The sequence below is a fragment of the Leptonotus elevatus genome, chromosome 13, assembly GCF_054856555.1.
Source record: "Leptonotus elevatus isolate MCC_2025b chromosome 13, RoL_Lele_1.0, whole genome shotgun sequence".
Taxonomy (NCBI): Eukaryota; Metazoa; Chordata; class Actinopteri; order Syngnathiformes; family Syngnathidae; genus Leptonotus; species Leptonotus elevatus.
The window spans coordinates 5,708,193-5,728,958 of record NC_141251.1 but is presented as its reverse complement, the minus strand read 5'-3'; the positions used below and the strand labels follow the sequence as shown (position 1 = coordinate 5,728,958).

The following is a 20,766-nucleotide window of genomic DNA, read 5'->3' as shown; positions in this document are numbered from 1 at the left end:
AGTGACGTGGGTGTCAGTGAACGATGAGTTGGCTGTTGAAAGCTCAGGTTAGCTGGCTGGCTAACCGTCGAGACGCTCGGTATCATCATAAATGGAATGTGCTTATTTTTTGTTTATTTTCGTAGCGTTCGTTCAATAAAGTTATTGAAAATGAAGCAGCGGCTGTCATATGTGCCACGGAATTCCCCTGCCTGTCTTACATACAGCACAGCGGGTTCGGGCTGCATTTACAACGCTTCGCAGACGCCCAAGCAGATGTGGATGTGGCACGCTCGGAATTAAGACTGATTAGCGACTGCTCTTGTTTAGTTGTGCATCCAACACACCCACTGAGACTTGTCATTTTTCAAGCATTAAACTCACGATGAGATTCTCGCACTGCTGCGTTTTCAGACGACACTCTGCATATGTTGCTACTTGTGTCGGGCTATGATGAAAAATGAGCGCTCCGGTCCGCCACTTCTTATAAACGAGGCAGGTTCCCCCCTGCGGGCAAGGCGAGTGGGGGATGCTTGAGATGGTCACCACAGCGGCAGAAGTGAACAATTTAAATGTCTTACATTATATAGTTGGTTTTAGCGTAACAAGTTCATGTCAACTGAGCCGAGTCAGTAATGGTGGCAAAGCAACCGGCATGAGCGCCGACTGAGCATAATTCAAAGACTCACCCTGTCTCGTATGGTCGCTGACCGTGTCATCCCTTTTATCGTGACGACCACTTCCATCCAGCGGGATAACCGTAAATGATCCCGTTCCACGCACCGTATAGAGAAATCAACTGTTACGCTCATAAAATAGACCTCAGCTGGAGCTCAGCGATTTGATTGATGCCGTCTGTGTCACGGTATCATATCATACTGTCCACCTCGACACTGTATATATTGATCCACATTCTTTCGCGACATCATTTATCCCCGTAAAGCTGAACAATGGTCAATGTATCATTCCGAAATGTAGAACTCAAGTCAATTTACAGCCATTAATCCTCTCTGAAGTGAATCATTAGCGTGACAGCTTGTACATTTATCACGCCAGAGCTCTTTTTCTTCGCTTAAACCTCCTTTTTTTTTCTTTCCCTCATTTGCATCTCATCAACCAACAGAGAATCTCACTGAATCATGGCTTATGTCTATTAACGCCTCAGCTTTTATAGTATAATTGTGTTCAGATTTAAATTTCTTTGGTCAAAAACTGCAAACATAACATCATTTTTCACAAAGTACAATCAAATTGTAATACAACATTAACAGTGTTTATTTCTCAGAAAAGTAAGTAACGTCAGAGTGGCAACAAACTGATGTTAGCATGCTAGTTAGCTACTTAGATAGTTATCCGCCGATAACAGCGAGTCTTTAATATTTATTTCACCAATTGTCGACAAGCTAACTCATGTAGCTGGTTGAAAACATTCAGTTCAGTTCAGTACACATTAAAGTTACCTTGAAGATGTCAAAGATTGATTGGTCGCCCTCTCGTGAATGTGATATCCTTCCTCTGCCAAGCTAGGCTAACCTCACTGACTGCTGACGCAGCTCAAAATTTTACTTTTTAAAACCGCAGTATAACTTTGAACCGGTAACCAGATAAAACATTACATAATTTTTTTATTTTATTTTTTTGTAATAGGTATGCTCCTCCCACATGCTATAAACACATTTAAACTCATTAAAGCACACAAACTTAATAATGATAGAAGCTTGTCTGGCCATGTCCACCGTTTGTTATTGTTGATGAAGGGACATTTTGTCATATTGTTAATGAAATGATTTTTTTTTACCTGTGATTATAAACAATTGATTAAAATTACAATATTTCACGGAGAAAGAATGATTATCCATGATATAGCAGGGGTTCAATAAACAGTGATTGTGGCCCCACTATATTGTGGGTGGATTGTTTTTTGTACAGTATAGAACTGTTTTGTTCTGCCTCCCGATTATTTTGGGTGTCATTCCCATGTCAACCACCAGATGGCAACACACACTGAAGATTTCACTAAAGAAGACTGAAAACAGGAAGTATTTCAGCACAGCAAAAAATAATAATTGCTGAAGATTAATAAATGTCAGTCCTCTTCAATCCTGCTTTTTACGCCGACAGAAAGCACAACGGCCATTGGTTGGTTTTATAATGTTCATGTTTGGAGATTGTTGTTGATGTATATTGTGAGAATTTGGGGGGGGGGAAAGGGATTTACTTTTCAAGCTAGTCCGTTGATGTTATTGTAGCTTTTTATTAGCTGTTTTTTATCGTTGTTTATATTTCATATTTTCATATTCTGTTATATTATATTCTTAAATGTTCTTTTCAGTCTTTGTCATTTGTTGATGATAGTTCAAGATGTCGTTGTCAAGAAGTAACCACATTGTAGAGGGATCAGTACACTTTTTTAAAACTTTTTTTTATTTTATTTTTTACAGTGTTTGTTTTTTTGTGTCAAATGCTATAAAAATGCCAGGAGTGTGTTTAAATAGGGTATTTATATGTGGTAAATGTAGCTTATTAATACTTTATTCATTTCAAAGGGCTTCACACGAGCATATCAGTATCATGGATTTATCATTGGAGCGCAAGTTAAGAAAGAATGAACAAATGGCATTCATGAATGAAAAGGTCATACCGTTTGTCACGTGTGGTCCGCAGCAGCCTTCAATTAGAACAGCAAAGAGACGACGGGGAGTTGTGGCTGTCATTATTCTAGCTTGGTGTTCTGATGCATTTTGTTTGTGGTCTTGGCAGATGCTCTCCTGGGCGCCATTGTTTTGTGTGTGCTGTGCGCCCGTGAGTGTTTGTATTAATGCACTCGCACCCGCTGCCATGCCTTACGCCGCGCGGCGTGTATGTGTGCAAACAAAGATAATTCCGCGTGCTGCTCTCGGGAATGCGCAGGCCGCCGTGTGGGATGCCGCCCTGCCAACAAATTGTAGCTTGTGCGCCGCAGTGGCTGGAAGCACAACATGAATTTCTGCTGTTTGTTGTGCGTCTGGGTGGGAAGCACGGTAAAGTTTAAAAGCCCACCTGCTTCTTTCCCAGTAGCCGGTGGCCAAACTTCATTTATTTGCCTAATCTATAAGCAAATACATTCATTCTGATACTTATATGACATATTCATGTGCTTACAAGGGACAAATAATGCGGGAACGTGGATGCTCAAAGCCTTTTTGGTTGTTTGTGAAAATGAGCCTGAATCTGTTGAATTTTACATTTTTGCTTTTCTCCATAGGATTGGTCTTCTAATTTTGGACAAACCTCTTGACAGAGAAACCAACGATCGCTACCGTCTGGTCGTCACAGCCTCGGATGGCAACCCTGGAGGGGTAAGACACAAGCTGCTTTATTGCCACCATCACCGTATGGCTGCTCTTATGTTGGAAAAGTTTGGAATGAAATTGTGGACTTGTGCAGGTATTGGGTCCATGCGTGACAGTTAATTATACCTCCATCTGCTTGTAGGAGCAGAATTACATTTAGAATTTTTTGTTTTGTTTTAATTACTCATTAAAGTGCAACTTTTCTGTTTTATTTTCTGTCAGGATGACATCATTTACAAACAGTTGAGTTCAACTTATGACAGTCTTGTATTAGTTTTTTTTATTGACCAAAAACAGAAGTTACATTTTTATTACAGTTCATTTTTTGGTATTAAACTTATTAAGCTTATGTTCATTTTAAACCGCTTCAATTAAGACAATATTCATTTTAAATGATTTTTTTTCAATTTTCTACTAATTAAATAATTAAATTATCCAAACCTTTATTTGTTTTTGTGCTAATTAGTGTTTTTTTCTGCACAGAATGTTACCAAATTCTGGATTATTGACTATAAAGCTACAAGTATATATTTTTTAATTATCTTATTATATTATCCCTTTAACAGACGTTTCTCTTCCTGTCACTGATCGTCATATTAACCATCCTAATTTAATTAAATGCCACCTAACTTGGCCAAGTTCGGTCAGCTGTCTCCGTTCCAAGCCGAGGTGAAATTGTTGATCTGAATACATCTTTTTTTTTTGCAGGAAAAGTGTAGGAAGTGGTTGGGAAGGGAATGGGGCTATTCATCTCACTATAGATGGACAGATTGTACGAGCCAATAACCTTTACCTATGTTGTGCGAGTTTTAGATCCCGGCGCAGCAGAGGGAAGCATCTCAGGCACGAAATAAATTGCCGCGTGACTCGGGTGTGCCAAATGTCAGCGGCGGGATGAAAAGCTGTCACAACAGGAGGAGAGTTAAACGAGGACGGGGGTGAAGGAAGAGCTCCTTCTGCGAGATAAAGTACTGCGAGGAAGGTCGGAAACAAAAGAAAAGATCAAAATTATGCTCCGGGGCAGGAAGCGACGGAAACTCAGGACTTTGTACGCGTAATTAGTCATTGGATTGCGGTAACCATGGCAACCCGGAGTGATGTGAGCGCAGATTGTTGTTGAGCTTAGTAAAATGGTCATAAGATAGTGACCGGAAAGAGACGCTCTTGGATACAAGAGCAGGAAATTAGTTTTCTTTGCAACTCGCCTTCAGCGATGGGGTGAGGAACTTGCTCACATAAGAATCAGCTGACTTGTCTTGGGCTTCTTCTAGTACGCACGAGAGGCCTTTCAGGTAGCTTGTCTCAGAGTTCTTCAGGACTTGGGATGGCGTGACTCAGTGGTAGAGTGGTCGTACCGCAACCCATAGGTTGTGGGTTCGATCCCATGCCATTGTGACCATGTCAAAGTATCCTTGAGCAAGATACTGAACCACCATTTGCTCCTGATGCTGCGTCATCAGTAGGTGAATGAGTAGTCGAAAGTAAAATGCTTTGAAGGCCTTGTAAGGTGGAAAAGCGCTGAATGAAGTACCATTTACCATTCAGATGGAACTGGAGGAGGCCAGAGATGGGAAAGTCCGGGTGAAGAGACCCTGAAACAAGAATTGCAAATCCTCAAAAAGTCCAAAAGGTTGTCAGTCAAGCAATTCCAAATTTAGCCATCATTTTGAAAAGAAATGTGATTCTGAAGTCTGATGTCGTTTATATTGAAGATTAAATGTCTTCAACAAACAAGAAAAGTCCGTTACCTAGATTTATTTGTGGGTTACCATGACCTGGATAACAGGGTATATGCCACGGAGGAGGCGGGACTTCCGTAAAACACACAGCTACACTGTTTCCGGTTACTGTTGCGACGTAATAGGCCGTGTCCCAATTCTCCTCCCACCACCCTTGTGCCCCTCAATTGCGCGTTCCCGTTAATGGGTGCGATTGTGTAGGGGGTCTCAGTTCTCTGAAGCACTCTGAGATACACTCAGAGAACTGAGACCCCCTACACACTCGCACCCATTAACGGGAACGTGCAATTGAGTGGTACAAAGTTGGCTGCGCGAGTATTGGGACGCGGCCTATTACGTCGCAACAATAACCGGAAACAGCGTAGGTGTGTGTGTGGGAAGTCGGAAGTCCGTGGCATCTACCGGATTGAGAACCCACACAGACCTATTAGCCGCGTTCCCACCGCAGGACGTTTCGGGTATGGGGAGGGGGGGTAGGGACTTTCACAGGAACAGTCCTCCACTGCGGAGTACGACCCATTTCACGACGTCACGAGTTTTGATCGACACGTAAACGCCGCGCGACGATAATCACAACGAGGAAAGAGAAAAACTTTTGGTGGTTGCTGTTTTTCTCTGCTTTTTATTTTATGTACTTGGCGTGGATGGATGGTTTGAGTGAGAGGAGACGGCGTCTCGATGAAGAATTTGAAAAGGCAGTAGAGTGGAACGAAAATAGGCAAAGGATTATTAAGAGAATTGTTTTGGTCAAAGAGACTTAAGCCGAGAATGCATCATCGTCGCGCATGAAGGTAAGATATTTTTTTAATACTAAATAATTTTTAACCAATCGATCGGGAGTTTATCGGGCCGGCGGAGTACCTACTCTCGAGTAGGACCGCTCGTCCCCGTAAGTTCCTGTAAATGTGGCCCGGTTGGGAAGGCTCCTGCAGTGGAGACGCGCACATACGGGGCCGGTCCCGTAAATTGACCCCGAAGTTCCTGTGGTGGAAACGTGGCTACAGACTTTTAGTAGTTTTGCTATAATTGTTCCACCTAAACTTTGCGCTGTCCCAACGCTCAATAAACAGGAGAGACATTTTCGGATTTCAGACGTCTCTTCATTTGCAAATTGGTGCCATCAGACACAGTCATAAAAGACTGTGAAAACAGTACAAATGAACACTACATCAGTTCCAAGATTAGGAAGGAATGCAGAGTCTTATTACAAGTCAAAAGAAAATGTCCTCATTTCGCTTGCCAAGGGAGCTAATCCAAGATGTCAGCTTTGTACCTTAACATACGATTCAAATGTGAACAGCCGAAGGATGAACATGAATCCAATTACACAGGTGAAAGCAGAGAACATTTCACTTTGAACTTAATGATTGAGGATTATTTCAGGACTTCTGTTTCCTTGCTTTGTCTGCTAAAGCTCTTTTTACTCCAAATTCTCAGGACCTCTTATCCTCATTTGATGTGAGATCCTCTCAAGAAGTTTGCTATTAAATCTCAATGATTACTTAAGAGTGCATATCATTTAAATACTTTGTGACACGAAGATGATAACCTAAGAGTGAATGTACAAACTTGATTTGCCGGTTAAAATCTGACTTCTTCCGTACCAGGAGCACAGTTTGCTCCAGCTCTAGTCCGTGTGACCGATTCCAAAATCAGCATTCCCAAGTGTGAAGTCTGTAATCCCAACCGCCTCGCGGGCTCAAACACCAGCTGCGATGACACTTTTTTTCCCCCCCACTGTCCTCAGCTGATGAACTACACGAGTCCTAACAACATGATCTTATCCACGGCTGCCGGTCAGTCTTGTCAGTTGAAAAGTCGACACGCAGAAGGTTCCACCTCTGCGTCCTTTCCGATACCACGGCGTGCCGGCGTTTGACTTTAAATAAATAATAGCCACTCGTTAATCAGGCTCTCGCCTCTCGCGGCTTTGATGAGAAAATTCACGCCAGGATGGTGACACTAATTGGCTCCAGGTCTTGTGCAAAGCGAAAAATAAATAGAGCCTGTCACCGCCACGCCGATGTTAATGATACCCCGCTACTGTATCCCATCGTGGCGGTGGATCAAGCGGGCCTTATGTGTGACGGTTTCCACCAGCGTGTCAGCTCCCACGTGAATGTCTGTAATTACGGCTAAACAAAGCAAACAACAATTGCGGATGAAGCCCCGTGAGGACTGCGAGATGGAAAAACTAGATCCTTTCCTCTGGGATGGACGCCGCTCAAGTGCCAGGGCAAACTTCAAACGTACGTCTTGGGGGAACCGTTGCGAGGGCCGACCACTCCCACTTCACCGCCATCCCCTTCAAGACGGACCGTTTATTCCATGATTAGCATACGGCTTTGTTCCTTGACAGTCATTTTTTGCCGAAGACTACCACAGCTTCTGCGGCGATGCAGTTGCGAGGCAGCGGCGGTTTACAGATGCTGCAAATCATGCACCAGCATCTGGCAATTTTTACGTTGGTGGAATAAACAAAACAAGAGGTTAAAAGGGAGATCCACAATGTTAGCCGTATAGGGTGAACTAAAGGTTTAGAATTATGTAGAACCATTTCAAACAGAAGTCCCATTGGTTGTTAATAGAGACTCTTGGGCTCATAAATGAATTCCTTTGTTTGAGTGTGAGATTTTCCAAATCCATTCATTTTCTATTGCGCTTCATCATTAGGGTTGAGGATGAGCTGTAGCCGATCCCAGCTGACTTTAAGCGAGAGGCGGGGTAAACCCTAGACTGGTTGCCAGACACTTGCAGGGCACATATAGACATGCGAGTCTTTAATAAAGCTATTATACATGTTTTAGGAATGTGGGAGGAAGCCTAGAGAAAACCAACGCAAAGACACAAGCTCTCTAATATAACTGGCATTCCACCACCACACATCCGATGGCGGGAAAAAAAAATCACAAAAATAGACCGGTACAAACAGAATGATGAATGATCCCAGACACGTATTATTTGGACGCAAGGAAGTGAGGAGACGACTTTAGTCTCACAAAAGCTTTTATAATCGGAAAAGAAATCAACCGAAGCCAAGAGGCTTTTTACAGAATGGAACGCTGACGGGGCTACGACAGCGAGCAATCCAAAAACCAAATCTAGAAGGAACACTGCTGCCAGGATCAGAATTAAATAGGAAAAGACTGGGTAAGTGTAAAGACAGCATGGACAAAGGTCGGGAAAACCAAGGACAATCCTCACCAATGGGGACATGACAGCAGTCCTGACCGTCCACGTGGAGAAACACACACAATGAACCACACTTTTTAAGAATGCCAATTGAGTCCTTACAGCTTGAATCAGAGTAGCTTTATTGTCAACAAAATGGAACCGAAACAACTCGTCTAAGAGTTTTGAAAAAACGATAACCAACACAGGGAGACAGAATTATGGTTTGCATTTGTTCACAAATTAAAAGAAACGTTAGGAAAGGTGGAGGGGGGGGGACAAAAACCTCAGCAAACAGGCACACATTCATACATGACACACAGATTAGCACAAGCAGACATGCTGACCACTACGTCACCGCTGCACAATTTAGAATATGCTCAACAAAATTCATGTCATCATAAATTTGAGATGAGATGAATGAATTGTTTTAAGTGCGGACTCTGGTTTTTCAGCAAACTTTTGTTATTTTTATCATCGAGGGCATTGATGAGTTTCGTACTTAATTGACCTTTTTATACTCCAAATTTGTGGATTTTCTCTCCCCAGACATCAACAACATCAGTTGACATAGTTGTGACAGACGTCAACGACAACGACCCAGAGTTTGACCCCGCCTCCCCCACTAACTTTACTGTGCAAGAAGAAGAGGCCAATCTCTTTGTTGGACAAGTCAAGGTAAGTTTAACGCAGAGGAGTTGAGATCCCGTTTTGTTCGTTGGTGCTGTTCCTCGCGCCGTCTGAATGATCCTGCATTTCATTCTCACTGCTTGAATTGGACTTTAACAGCATAATTGATCATCATACTGACCTTGTTATTAGCGGTTTAAATGAATCATTCCTGGTTTAATGATGAAACCAGGAGAGGGTACATGAGAATTAATGTCTATAGCCACTAAATTGTCGATATAGCAATAAAATCAATTGGTCTTGGTTTTATTGCCCTCCTCCTTCTACAGCCACTGCCCCATTTTGCATATAAATAGAGAATTAATCTCAAAATGATGATGAATAGAGAAACGGATGATATCATCTATTAGTGCATAGTCTCTTTGATGTTGCTATTCAAAATTATGTTTTCATTACGATCGAATACTTTGATTTCGGAAAATATTGATTGTGAAGTTGAGGCATCTCACACTTTGAACAGATTATGTAAATATATGGGTAGTAGAAAGTGTGTGTTACAATTATGAGAAAAGACGATGCAATTTATGCAGTGAGTGACAAACGGCATGTAAAAAAAAGACGTTCGATTCAGGCCATCAGAAGCCATTTTGTAATGTTTGGTTCACAAAGGCCAAAAATGTTAGCTTGATATGTCTCTTCAGACACAAAACAAAACTGGTATTTTGGGCAAAACCAATGACAAATCTTGTAAAAACAAAACAAAAAAAAAACAGTATTCTTAAATATTAATGTCAGTTTTATTGCATGCATGATTTTTTTTCTTTCATCTGAAAATCGTCCCCTTTGAATGCCATTAACTCTACTCCTGTTCACACACATGAAAAACAGCTGGATATTTTTTTGTACCGAGAGTGAACCGAACCCGTAGCCTCAAACCAAGATTAACCAATGTTGCGCTAAACTGTTAATGTCAGGACTTGCCCTTTACTTGGAGTACATGTTCAGCTCAATCAATAAAAAGGAAGAGCTCCTACAGTTAGTTCAGTCCACACCAGCCTTCATTTAGAATAGTGGTGAATGGCAAAGTCATTTTTCTAGCCGGGTGATACAATGCTTTTCTTTTTTTTTTTGTATTCCTGGCAGACTCTCTCCTGGGTTCAATTGCTTCATGCGTGCAATAAATAGTCCAAAAAAAGAGTCACTAAAGTGGGGTGCACAACAGCACATGTGCCGACAATTGGGCCACGTTTGAGCAATTTTCCTCAATCAGCAAAGGCCCAATTGTCGGATGCCTCTAAAAGATCATCATAAGCGATTATCCTGTGGTGTGGGTTGTGTTAAGAGTAACTTTCCCTCCATTTTTGGGGGTTTAACTGTTTAGACTGTTTGCCATTTTATTTTTGGGCCTCCAAATATGAAATAAGAAAAGTTGACCTTAAAGGATTGGACTGTATTTTCATAAATTTAGCACAATGTATTTTTTAGGGGGGTGCAAGGTGTAAAAAGTTTATGAATCACTGATTTTAAGACATTCCACAAAAATGTGTCATTTAGGAATGAGAGCTATTTTCTGCAGTCTGTGCCTCCATTTCAGAGTCTCAAAAGTTTTGGGCCAAATTTGAATTAATACAATAATTTCTTCGTACTTGGATGAAAGCGAGACTGACTTTTTGATGGCAAAGAAATGGAATATTCTTTCAGTCGCTTGATGTCCCGCCAATAGCGAATGCGTCATACTTACCGAAGACAAAAGTGAAGACGGCAACACCCACAATTAACGCCATTATTTTGTGAAACCTCTTTGAAATTAAATTTGAAACGAGCGGAGACTCTGGCTTTTCGGAGGCGATATAATGATGTGTGCGTTTCCCATTTCAAATACGCTAGTCTACCGGCAAATGTTTCTTTATGAAGTGTGAAATAAGACGCTAAGGAAGCCGAGTTTCTTTTTGACTCTCGTCCAAGTGCGTCCTCACAAAAACGCAGCCAGCAGCCGGGTTGGTGCTTACCCAAATCTCCTCGTCTCTACCGCCTCTCCGCCCCAGTCGGTAAGCCTCGCCATGCTCAGCCTTTTCAGGACTACAGTGTAAAAAGTACATTAAGGCCGAAGACATCGCGGCACCCCGTACGCACTCGCCAATGCCGAGGCTGGAGATGAGCTTGATCAAGAGGGCTTTTTATATTCTCCACGCAGTAGTTTTGCTGGCTTAAAGACACTGCAATGAGATCTGCCATTTGAAAAAAATCACTTCAAAGCGGTCCCTCAGTCTCCTGCTTTATAAAAAGTCAAGAATGGAGGCTTTGTGTGCCCTCCATGCAGCCGTTCACCAAGGGCACTTTCCATAAGAAGACATATAAAGAAAGTACAGTTCAAATAAAACGCTGATGCTAAAATCTCAAGGAGAGCATTAAACGGCATGTCCTAAAACTTTACAATGCGTCAAGGTGGTCATACACTCAGTTTTTAACTACTGGGCTTTTTTTAAGCACTTAATTGCTTTGGGCATAAAAAACATGCCTTATTAAGACTATTAAAGCAGTTAAAGCAGAGATCCTTAGGAAGGCGTCATCTAACAATCAATAGAGTTATTTATTTTTTATGCTTCTTGGCATAACACTAGCATATTTATGGTTTCCAGAAATGTGTAACAAAACAGCATTTTTATACAGCAGAGTAATTACTTTAGAAATCAAGTTATCAGTAAAGTAGCTAAGTTACTTTTGTCATGTTTTTGGGGGTTTTCACGGACCCATTGCAACCACATCATGGAACAGTCCACGGACTCCCGTTTTTTTGGTACTATGCTATCTGGCTTACAACATGTAAAGAATTGAGTCGAACCCCTTACCGCAGACATGCTATCCACGTGTTAGCTGTTCTGTCCTAATTTTATTGTTTAAACCTTGACTTACAATTGTGTCATTTCGTGACTACACTCACAACTTAAATTAGAACACATCTCAAATCATTGTTGCCCACTGAACTCAATACAAATGCCATTGATCTGTTCCGGACTCCGCAAAAAACACACCAAAAACTAAAGAAATCCACTTTTTTCTCAAAAACTAATTCTCTTAGGACCAATGGTTAAAAAAACAGACATTAAAAAAATAAAAATAAATCTAAAAATACACACCTGCAAGGTCGCCAACGTGAACTGTTGGTGTTGTAAGTTTGCTATGCCACCATCAAGCAGTGAAGTTCAATCCGAAGTCAAATTTGGTCAGAGCAAAAAAAAAAATCTACCCAAAAACTCATAAATTGGTAAGTTAAGGTACCACTGCATAAATTATTTTGTATAATTTACTCACTATGAGTTATCTGCACCATTGGCGTTGCTGTTTGTTTATTGGTGAGCAGGAGAAAGCAGAAAATCCTCAGTCATTTTCCATAAAACTTAGTGCGCAGGCCAAGAAAAAACCTATTAAATCTTGGTGCTGTTCCAGGATTTTATTTTTCCCCCACTTTTTTTTTTATCATTGCAAAACATGTTTTTGGCATTTAATTTCTTAGGGAATGATGTGTGAATATTAATGACTATATTCTGGCAGGACTATAGATTAAGCAACTGCTTACACGGTTTCCCATTTGTTATCTTTGTCAAATATGTGCTCAAATGTAGCCAAGTTGCACTTAAAGGATTAGATGGAATAAACAGCGCTTCAACTGAACCAACAATAACACATTGAGGTGTAGACTTTGAGCTTTTATTTAAGACGTTTCACAAAAAGAAGGCATTTACGTTTGAGGATTTTGTTTTTGTTTTGGAACGTTTGTTGTTATCATGTAAAATAATGGACAACTCAACACTGCAAAAGTTCAAAAGTCCAAATACTTGTGTCTGAAAACTGTAACGCGTATAGCCCACAGGCCAAATAACAGCTTTGCTCATTGTGCTAATGTGCTAATACGAGTGGAGTCGGTGACACGTCCGCCATTATACATTCATGCTGTAGGCTCCTTCCTGCGAGCCGTGATCTCAGCTCTGTGATCAGCAAGAAGACAATTCCGTTAATTGTATTCCGACCTACTGTTCGCTGGCGTCATGCTTGTTGTTGAAACCATTTGTCCTCAATTTGCCGCTGCAAAATCCAGCGTACTGTATTTTTTTGTCATTTGTCATGTAACTTGTGCCACTTAACCATAATGGGAAACTCGAGGCAAAAATATATTCTAGTTGCCCCCATGATTTTAAACATGATATTTTGATTAATATTGCCTTAGTGGAATAAAAATTACTCGGATTAATCCATCCGTTTTCATCAATCAGTGCGCTACCATTTTGTCCCGTGTCGACTGAAATTGACGTCAAACTGCCCTCGGGCTCGCATTGTGAACATCGCGGTCCACCTGTTTCTTAGGTTTGGTCATGTGACGTTTGCAATGCGAGCCTCAGGGCACTTTCAGTTTCAGCATTGTTCACTGTCAGTTAGTCGACAGCAGAAGGCGGCACTGGACAAAATGGCAGCGCCCTGAGATTGATGAAAATGTATTTGAGATTTATTTCCTGTCTTCCGATCAAAGCCAGCAAAGTATCCCATATCCGGACCGATTACTCTGACGCGCGGGTTGTGTTAAAGGCTCTGTAAAGTTTAGAGGGCATTTCTATTTGTGCTTTATTAGGGACTGGAAAAGGGATTTTTTCCTTTCTGCTCACAAAATGGTTGTGGCAGACAATCGTAAATGGTAAACCTGTTTAATATTTAAGATGGCAAAAATCCTGCTGGTTGTGCTGAGTGTTTGTGTAAAGTTTCTCAGTAAAAAAATGTCGAGAAGAAAAGTTTTCACGAGCAGTGTTATTACCAGATGGGCTAACAGTTAGCCTAGCCTAGCATAGCCTAGCTTCTTTTGTTTGTATTTTCCTTCATTCTGGAAGGCCCGTAACTGAGAAGAAAGAAAGAGAAGAAAAAACACATCTGTAGTTTAAAAAAAATAAAATATTTTTTATTAAAATTAAAATAAAACCGCTTGACATGAACAAAATTTGAATGAATATTGCCAAACCAATTATTGGAAGTAGGTCTACTCCTTGCCCTTGGTTTTCTTATTCATTCTTTTTTTTTCAAATTCAAATTCACTCTTCTTCAGTTGAATCATTTTGGATATAATACTTATTTAATATCATTCTTTTGTGAGGAAAAGAATGATTGTAATGTGTAATTGTAATGTGCTATTATTCATTCCTTTTTTTTTCTTTTTTGAGAGAGCTCAGTATTGTTCATTTGGTAATCTTACCGATTCGACATGTCATCATTGCTCTCTCTCTTTTTTTTTCATTTTTCTTTTTTTTGTATGTGCGTGTGTGTGTGTGTGTGTGTGTGAGTGTGTACTCATTAATTCACCTAAAACCTCTTAAAAATCCCGTACCGTTCACCTAAACCGAATACTATTCATTCAATTTCGTATTCATTCTAAAACATCCACAATCAGTAGGTACACACTTCCTCCGCACAAGAAATTGTCAAGGACCAAATGTGAAGGACTTTTTTTTTTTGTTTGTTATTTCATGCTATTGACTTGGAGAATAGCTTGTTACCTATTGAGGTTAATTCCAAACGTTTCCTTTGTGATGAAAAAGCGGGCCTTGCGTAAGCAGAGCGCGTTGCCCTTTTGAACCAGCGCACAATTCGTCACAAGGACTCACGTCTCCCGAGTGACGGCAAGGATGAGAGCCCAAATTGCGCGAGCGTTGTTTCAGCCGGCGTCTGCGGGGCTGTGTAAATATGCAAGGTGTTAGAATGAAAAAGCCGGCTCTAATGGATCGTGTTCTGGATCAGATCAAACACAAAACAGCTGCCGTCAGCCTCCAGGCCTTCACTTTTTGAAATGTGCTGCTCATTCGAGTTGAATATTTATTAATGGCGTATGTTAATAGTCTTACTCACAGTTTACATCTCTGGCAAGTCAGGAGGGAAATGAGGTGTTATTTATGACTTTTGATGTATTTTTCATCCGGGTGCTACAGAATGCTAATGACGTTGCATCATTGACAGCTGACAAATTAAAGTGACGCAGCTGTATTTATATGGTTCATTTCGTACACAAGGTTGCGCTTTATGGAACGGCGAAACAGAAATCTTTTTGGAATTAATTAAAGAAGCGAATATTGGAAAACGGTTTATCAGAAAATTACAAACTCATACGATGCCATCGCACGGCACAGTCGCTCCCTCTTCTTCTTTTAAATTACGGGTGGATCGCATCTCTATGGTAAGAAGAACAGATGGAAACTAAAGTCGCATGTCCGTTTTGCGCATTTTCAGTAAATTCGCTTAAAAAAATTGGATGTAAAACCTGACTAATGAACTATGTTGGAGTTGAGGAGTTATGCCATCATCATGTGGCATCCATAGGCAATTTGAAATCTTTTTCGGGGGCATCAATCACTCGCTGATTTTTGCTAATCTTTGCTAATTAGCTCGGATTTTCGGCATGCGATTTATTGATTTGTTTCCTTCAATAAGCCATTGCATATTTCACACATTAAGTGGTGTCAACCAAGCATAGTCGACATTGTACAATGGATTACAACAATTGTAGCAACTCACAGTGGGATCTTGGCAACATTTAATTACAGTGGAAATAAAAGGCCGCAGGTTCCACACATAGTGGATCATGTAATTTAGAAGTAGAACCCTTGGCAAGCACATCTCATTTCTGCATGTATTCATGTCGCAAGTGCACAAAGGTGATCATTTATCTTCCTTACAGCCGAGCTCTTCTGCCTTTTTATCCCCGCAGGCCACAGATCCAGACGCAGGGCCGAACGGCCAAGTGGGTTACCGCGTCATCAATCACCCCGACTTGTTTGCGATCGGCGCCAACGGCAGCATCTACACTCGGGTGCCGCTGGACCGCGAGCTCACCGGCGGCTACGAGCTGGTGATCGAAGCCTCCGACAGGGCCGCGGACCCCCGGCGGACCACCTTGACCCTCACGGTGCAGGTGACGGATATCGACGACAACAGCCCGGTGTTCTCGCAGCAGACGTACGTGGCGAACGTGCCCGAGAACAGCCCCGTCGGAACCGTGATCTTAACGCTCAGCGTAAGTGTGTGCGTTTGGTATCCTGTCTTCCGTTGGCTTACGTGTTATTCAACATGGAAGCTTGGAACAACGGTTGCAGGATTTAACACAGCTTTTAATTTCAATGCAGACTGTTTTAGAGCAGGGGTTGTCCAAACTATCTACTGAAAAATGGGAGGGAAGAGGTGGGTCCGCTTCATCTTGTGTCGAAATATGCTAAATCCAATTTCATTCGCTTTAGGATCAGTGATTCTCAAACAGGATGCCACAGCACATTCGGGTGAGAGTTGCTGGGGGAAATTATTTCACATCAATTTCATTGAATTTGTCAGATTTTTATTTTTTTATTTACTACCTTAAAATCCCGTCATTAACATGCACCTTTTTGATTTTTTTTTTAATATATATATCGTGCAATGGTGTATAAAAAATAGTTTTTCACATTTTATAGACCTTTATCAATAGTATCAGTAGAAAAAAAGTTGTAAAAAATTTTTTTTTTCATTCCAACATATATATAATTATATTTTATGTCTAATGTTAAAAATTCATGTAATATAAAATTTATAGAATCTGATAAGTTGTTTTGGAAAACATTTAAAAAAAAACACTTTGAACGACCATTAATCATCGGTGTAGGAGCCCCATGTTTTATTTGTCTCTACCTCCAACCACTAGGGGGCAATATGTTTTTGTTTGTTTACCTGAGCCATGGATAGGTGGCCAGGTAATACTAAAGCTACATTTACACTGCAGGGCGTGATGCCCAATTCGGATTTTTTGTCAAATCCGATCTTTTCATGTACTGTTCACATTACAAAAATAAATGCGACATCTAATGTGAACGCAACGCAACGTTTTACCACCAGCCAAGCCGCCGAGGCAAGCGACTTTTATCACTAAACTTTTTTTTTTTCTTGTATTTTTATTAAATAATCTAAAAAACTTTTTCTTGCAACCACCCATTAGATTATTTGGGCAGGCCAAAAATAAATTAATAATAAATTTAAAAAAAACCATTTAAATGAAAAGTGAGTCGACTTCAGTCCATTCATTGCATTCTTAAAGCAATCATGGCTCACTTGTTTTCTGGGTTTGGTCATGTGACGTTTGCAAGCCGAGCCCTTCGGCACTGCGATGTCTTATTTAGCCGACAGCAAGTGGCAAAATGGCCGCCCCCGTGTGATGAGATGGACAAAAACGGGTGATTTGTAAATAAGGGGCATTCCCATTCATCCCAAAAAAGCACATATACTGCTACAAAACGCTTATGTAAAACCAATGGAGTCTGTCTTCAGATGTAACTCTGTCAAATGTCACTGCACATCCCCCGCCCCCCCCCCCCCTTCATCGCCGTGCCGGCACGCGAAAGGAAACGAAGAGTAAACGGAGTGGAGGGATGAGTAATTGCTGGCATATTGTAAGCGACCATTTCTGCAGCGGTCGGAAGTACGAGGAGAGAACGCGAAGGGCGAAGGGCGAGTGAGTGACGCGCGCAGTGTGACATTAATCTGCCTCAACCGAGAGTGGACACTCGCGGAGTAATCATCAGACAATTAAATCGGGTGCATCTCCATGGATACTTATTTAAATCGAGTGGACTCGCATGCACGCCCGTATGCATTAATTCGTGGATGCACGTTATTGTTTCTCGAGGTACACCAGTATAGCATGTGCATATTCATCAGTATTAGTAGTATGCAGCTCTCCCACATAACGCCTTTTTGCTTGAACCCCTTTTCTACTTCTATATGTGATCATGGACACCAAGTACGACGTCAAAAAAAATAATTGACTCTCCGAGGACCACCGTCATTCAAATACAGACAAGCAAAATGTTCATCAAGAATGATTATTTCTAAAATGTATATTTAATATTATCCTAAGTCTCTGTAATGTTGTTAAATGTTGATGTTATTGTTCTGAACTGTAACATTATTCAGCATTTGAAAGTTTACTTAGGATCAAGAATGACAGCATTTTCTTTTCTATTTTTTTTTTTTTTTATTTTTTTACCTTTCAGCTACCTTTGTTTTTAGAGAGGAAGTAAAATTACCTCGATTTAATGGGCGGTCCAGTCTCATGCATGCAAATGCGTCTCTGCCTGCCTTTATTGCTTCTGCAGTACAGCTTTTATTATTGTGATGGCTGTGGGTGGAGCTTAGGAGTTGGCGAGCTGGGACTACTAATTTCAAGTATGAAGAAAATAAGAAAAAAAAACAACCAACAACTTCGTCCGGCTTTCCTTTAATGACACATTTTTTTGATTGTGTGTCGCTTCACAAAAACTTAGTGTGGGGGCGGTATTATGTAAATTAGCTGCACTGTTGCATCACAATCTGACAAAAATTCAGAGCATCTTTGGATTTGGACAGAAAACATTATTTACTTGGTTGTCTATTTTCAGCATTTCTTATTCAACCATTTAGAGTGTTTCCAAAATATACATATATCATTTGCACGAGAATTTTTTTATAAAAAGTACGATTGATACAGACACTAAATTTACTTTCTGCCATCTAGTGGAAGGGCAGTAAATTGTTCTGCCTGCCACTATATGTCACTGACGGCGATAATAAATATAATTTTTTGTAAAATACAAAACAAAACCAGGCTAATTGACTCACTTTTATTTACAATATGACAATATCACAGGATCTGATCGCAGAATCAGAATCCTCGTTATTGATCAATTACGTTGAAACCCATAACACGTTGAATTTGTCTCTGGTCGTATGCGCTCCTCATCCCGTGCTGCATTCACAGTGCCGCAGAACATGTGGAGGTGTTATATAATGTAACTTAGCTTCTGTGAGTGCAGAAAGCCCCTCAAGCGTATTCGTGAGTAACACTGGCTGCGAATCCCTTCAGGGAGCAGCTCTACAGCACACTTCCTTCATACTAAGGTGATACAATATCGCCTCCAGAGGAACAAAGCAGAATTGCAACCTTTCATGTTTTCGCGCTGTAACTCTTTTGGGGTTTATTCCCCCCTCACCCTGCACTCTTCTCTGCAGGCTACGGATGCAGACCTCTTCTCCGACGTCACCTACCGGATCAAGTCGGAATCGGCCCGTCGGCTCTTTTCCCTCAACGCAATCACCGGAGAATTGGCCGTGCTGCAGTCTCTGGACTTTGAGGATCTGGCAGCTATGGGAACGGGAGCCTCGTACACTTTCCAGGTAGAAGCTGTCGACCAGGGAGGCGTCACGGCCCCGGGGCAGGCTACCGTCACGGTCCGGATCACGGTAAGAACCCCCTGACATTCATCCCCGCCGCAAGCTCTCAGCGCGGTGTCATATATTTCCCCCGCAGGACCGAAAGTGAGTCAAGTGAGAAACTCTCAACTCAACTTAACTTTAATTGTTGAACACAGCTGAAATATAGTGTTGCACATAAATGTACCTCGAACATAAAGCACTATGAAAATAATACTAATAATAAACAAAATATGCTATTTAGATCAAGTATAATAAGCATAGACCGATCGCGCCGATATTTGGCATTTTGACCTTTTAACAAATCTGAAGACCGATAAAGCTGGCATCTCAATGAATGTAGCGAATGTAGCGAATTTGGGGATTTCTTTAGGATTGGTAGGATGTTCACAGACAGTTTTTACTTGCAGATAAATTTTAAACATCTTCAGGCAGTTTTTCACTGTCTGCGAAGATCTTTTGAAACCTTTTACGAACCCTGACGAAAACCCAAAATTATTTAAATTTCCACTTTACTTTATAAAAGATGGGAACTCCCTACACTTAAAAAAAAAAAAAAGTAAACATTTTTTTTTGTTAAAACTTGACTAAGTGCAATTTCTGCTGAAATTGTGTGGGAATGCTGAAAGCTGAATGCTTATAGCTGAATACTTATGAAATAAATTGAAAGATAAATTTTGTGAAAATTACAAATCTTTTATTGTAGTTGAACGATAAATGAATAAAAAGAAAACTTGAACTGCAATCTGGTGAAGGTGGAATTTGAAACCTCGCTTTCAGCATTCCCACAATTAAGAAATTATGTTGAATTTTTGGAAAACATTATCCACGGTAAAAAGCTTTAGGTAGCCTTTTACTTGCTTAGTTTTTAATTAAGTTTAACACATGGCGATGGCCTGGTACGCGCCCTTCAATTTGTTATCATTTTTAAACAAAGCTGTCTATTCTTTAGATATTTAAAATGAAAAGAAAAACCTTCAAAGTGTTGAAAATTTAAAATGTTGTTTTAACAAACATGTTTAATGGCATTTCAACAAAATTATTTTTTTAAATTTTGACGGTATTATTTTCTCTTTTACTGCAAATATCAGTTATCGGCCTCCTTGACTACTAATAATCGTATCGATATCGACCCTGAAAAAAAAACTAAAATATAATAAATACACTTCTTTAAAAACATAAAACCATGGATTTCTTGTCATTTTTTTGTACACCGCTAGTAGAAAAAGTTTTTCAGTGTTGAGTATGTTAACAGGGAAAAAAATATTACCACAAAATGGTGACTTTCCCAAGAGTGAATTTCAACAATTTCCGCATTTCAGCTATGAACGTTTTTCCTTTTTACTCCAAATCTAACAATTTAACAAAACATGATGATGTCCAAGATGCACCATCTTCTTATATGACAGAAAATCTTTGTGGAAAAGATTTTTTTGTCATCGTTGCGATGATTGGGATGCACTATATTACTTAGTAAGTTGCATGAGCTTTGTGAGATCAATATCGCGTGGACGGGGCGGCTTATCAGGTGCCACACGGCAATCTACCGCGTGGAGTTTGTCCTTCGATAAGAGTAAGCTTTGCGTTTGATTGTCAAAAGCCGATCAGCCCGCCCTGCCGATATCAAACCACGCTCGGCTATTTGAAAATGGCAGCCGTGGATTCACGCA

The 20,766-nt window shown here is 40.6% G+C and overlaps 1 protein-coding gene across 3 annotated transcripts in view; it reads left to right on the top strand.

The window, feature by feature from the left end:
* The window catches only part of LOC147163577 (protocadherin-15-like), a 230,833-nt gene that overhangs the window by 148,924 nt on the left and 61,143 nt on the right, over positions 1–20,766 (top strand). For all 3 annotated transcript variants that reach the window (XM_086092793.1, XM_086092792.1, XM_086092791.1), the window contains 4 exons: positions 3,224–3,317; positions 8,771–8,899; positions 15,594–15,899; positions 18,896–19,126. In XM_086092793.1, the coding sequence (XP_085948919.1) occupies positions 3,224–3,317; positions 8,771–8,899; positions 15,594–15,899; positions 18,896–19,126 (760 nt within the window). The remainder of the gene's footprint in view (positions 1–3,223; positions 3,318–8,770; positions 8,900–15,593; positions 15,900–18,895; positions 19,127–20,766) is intronic.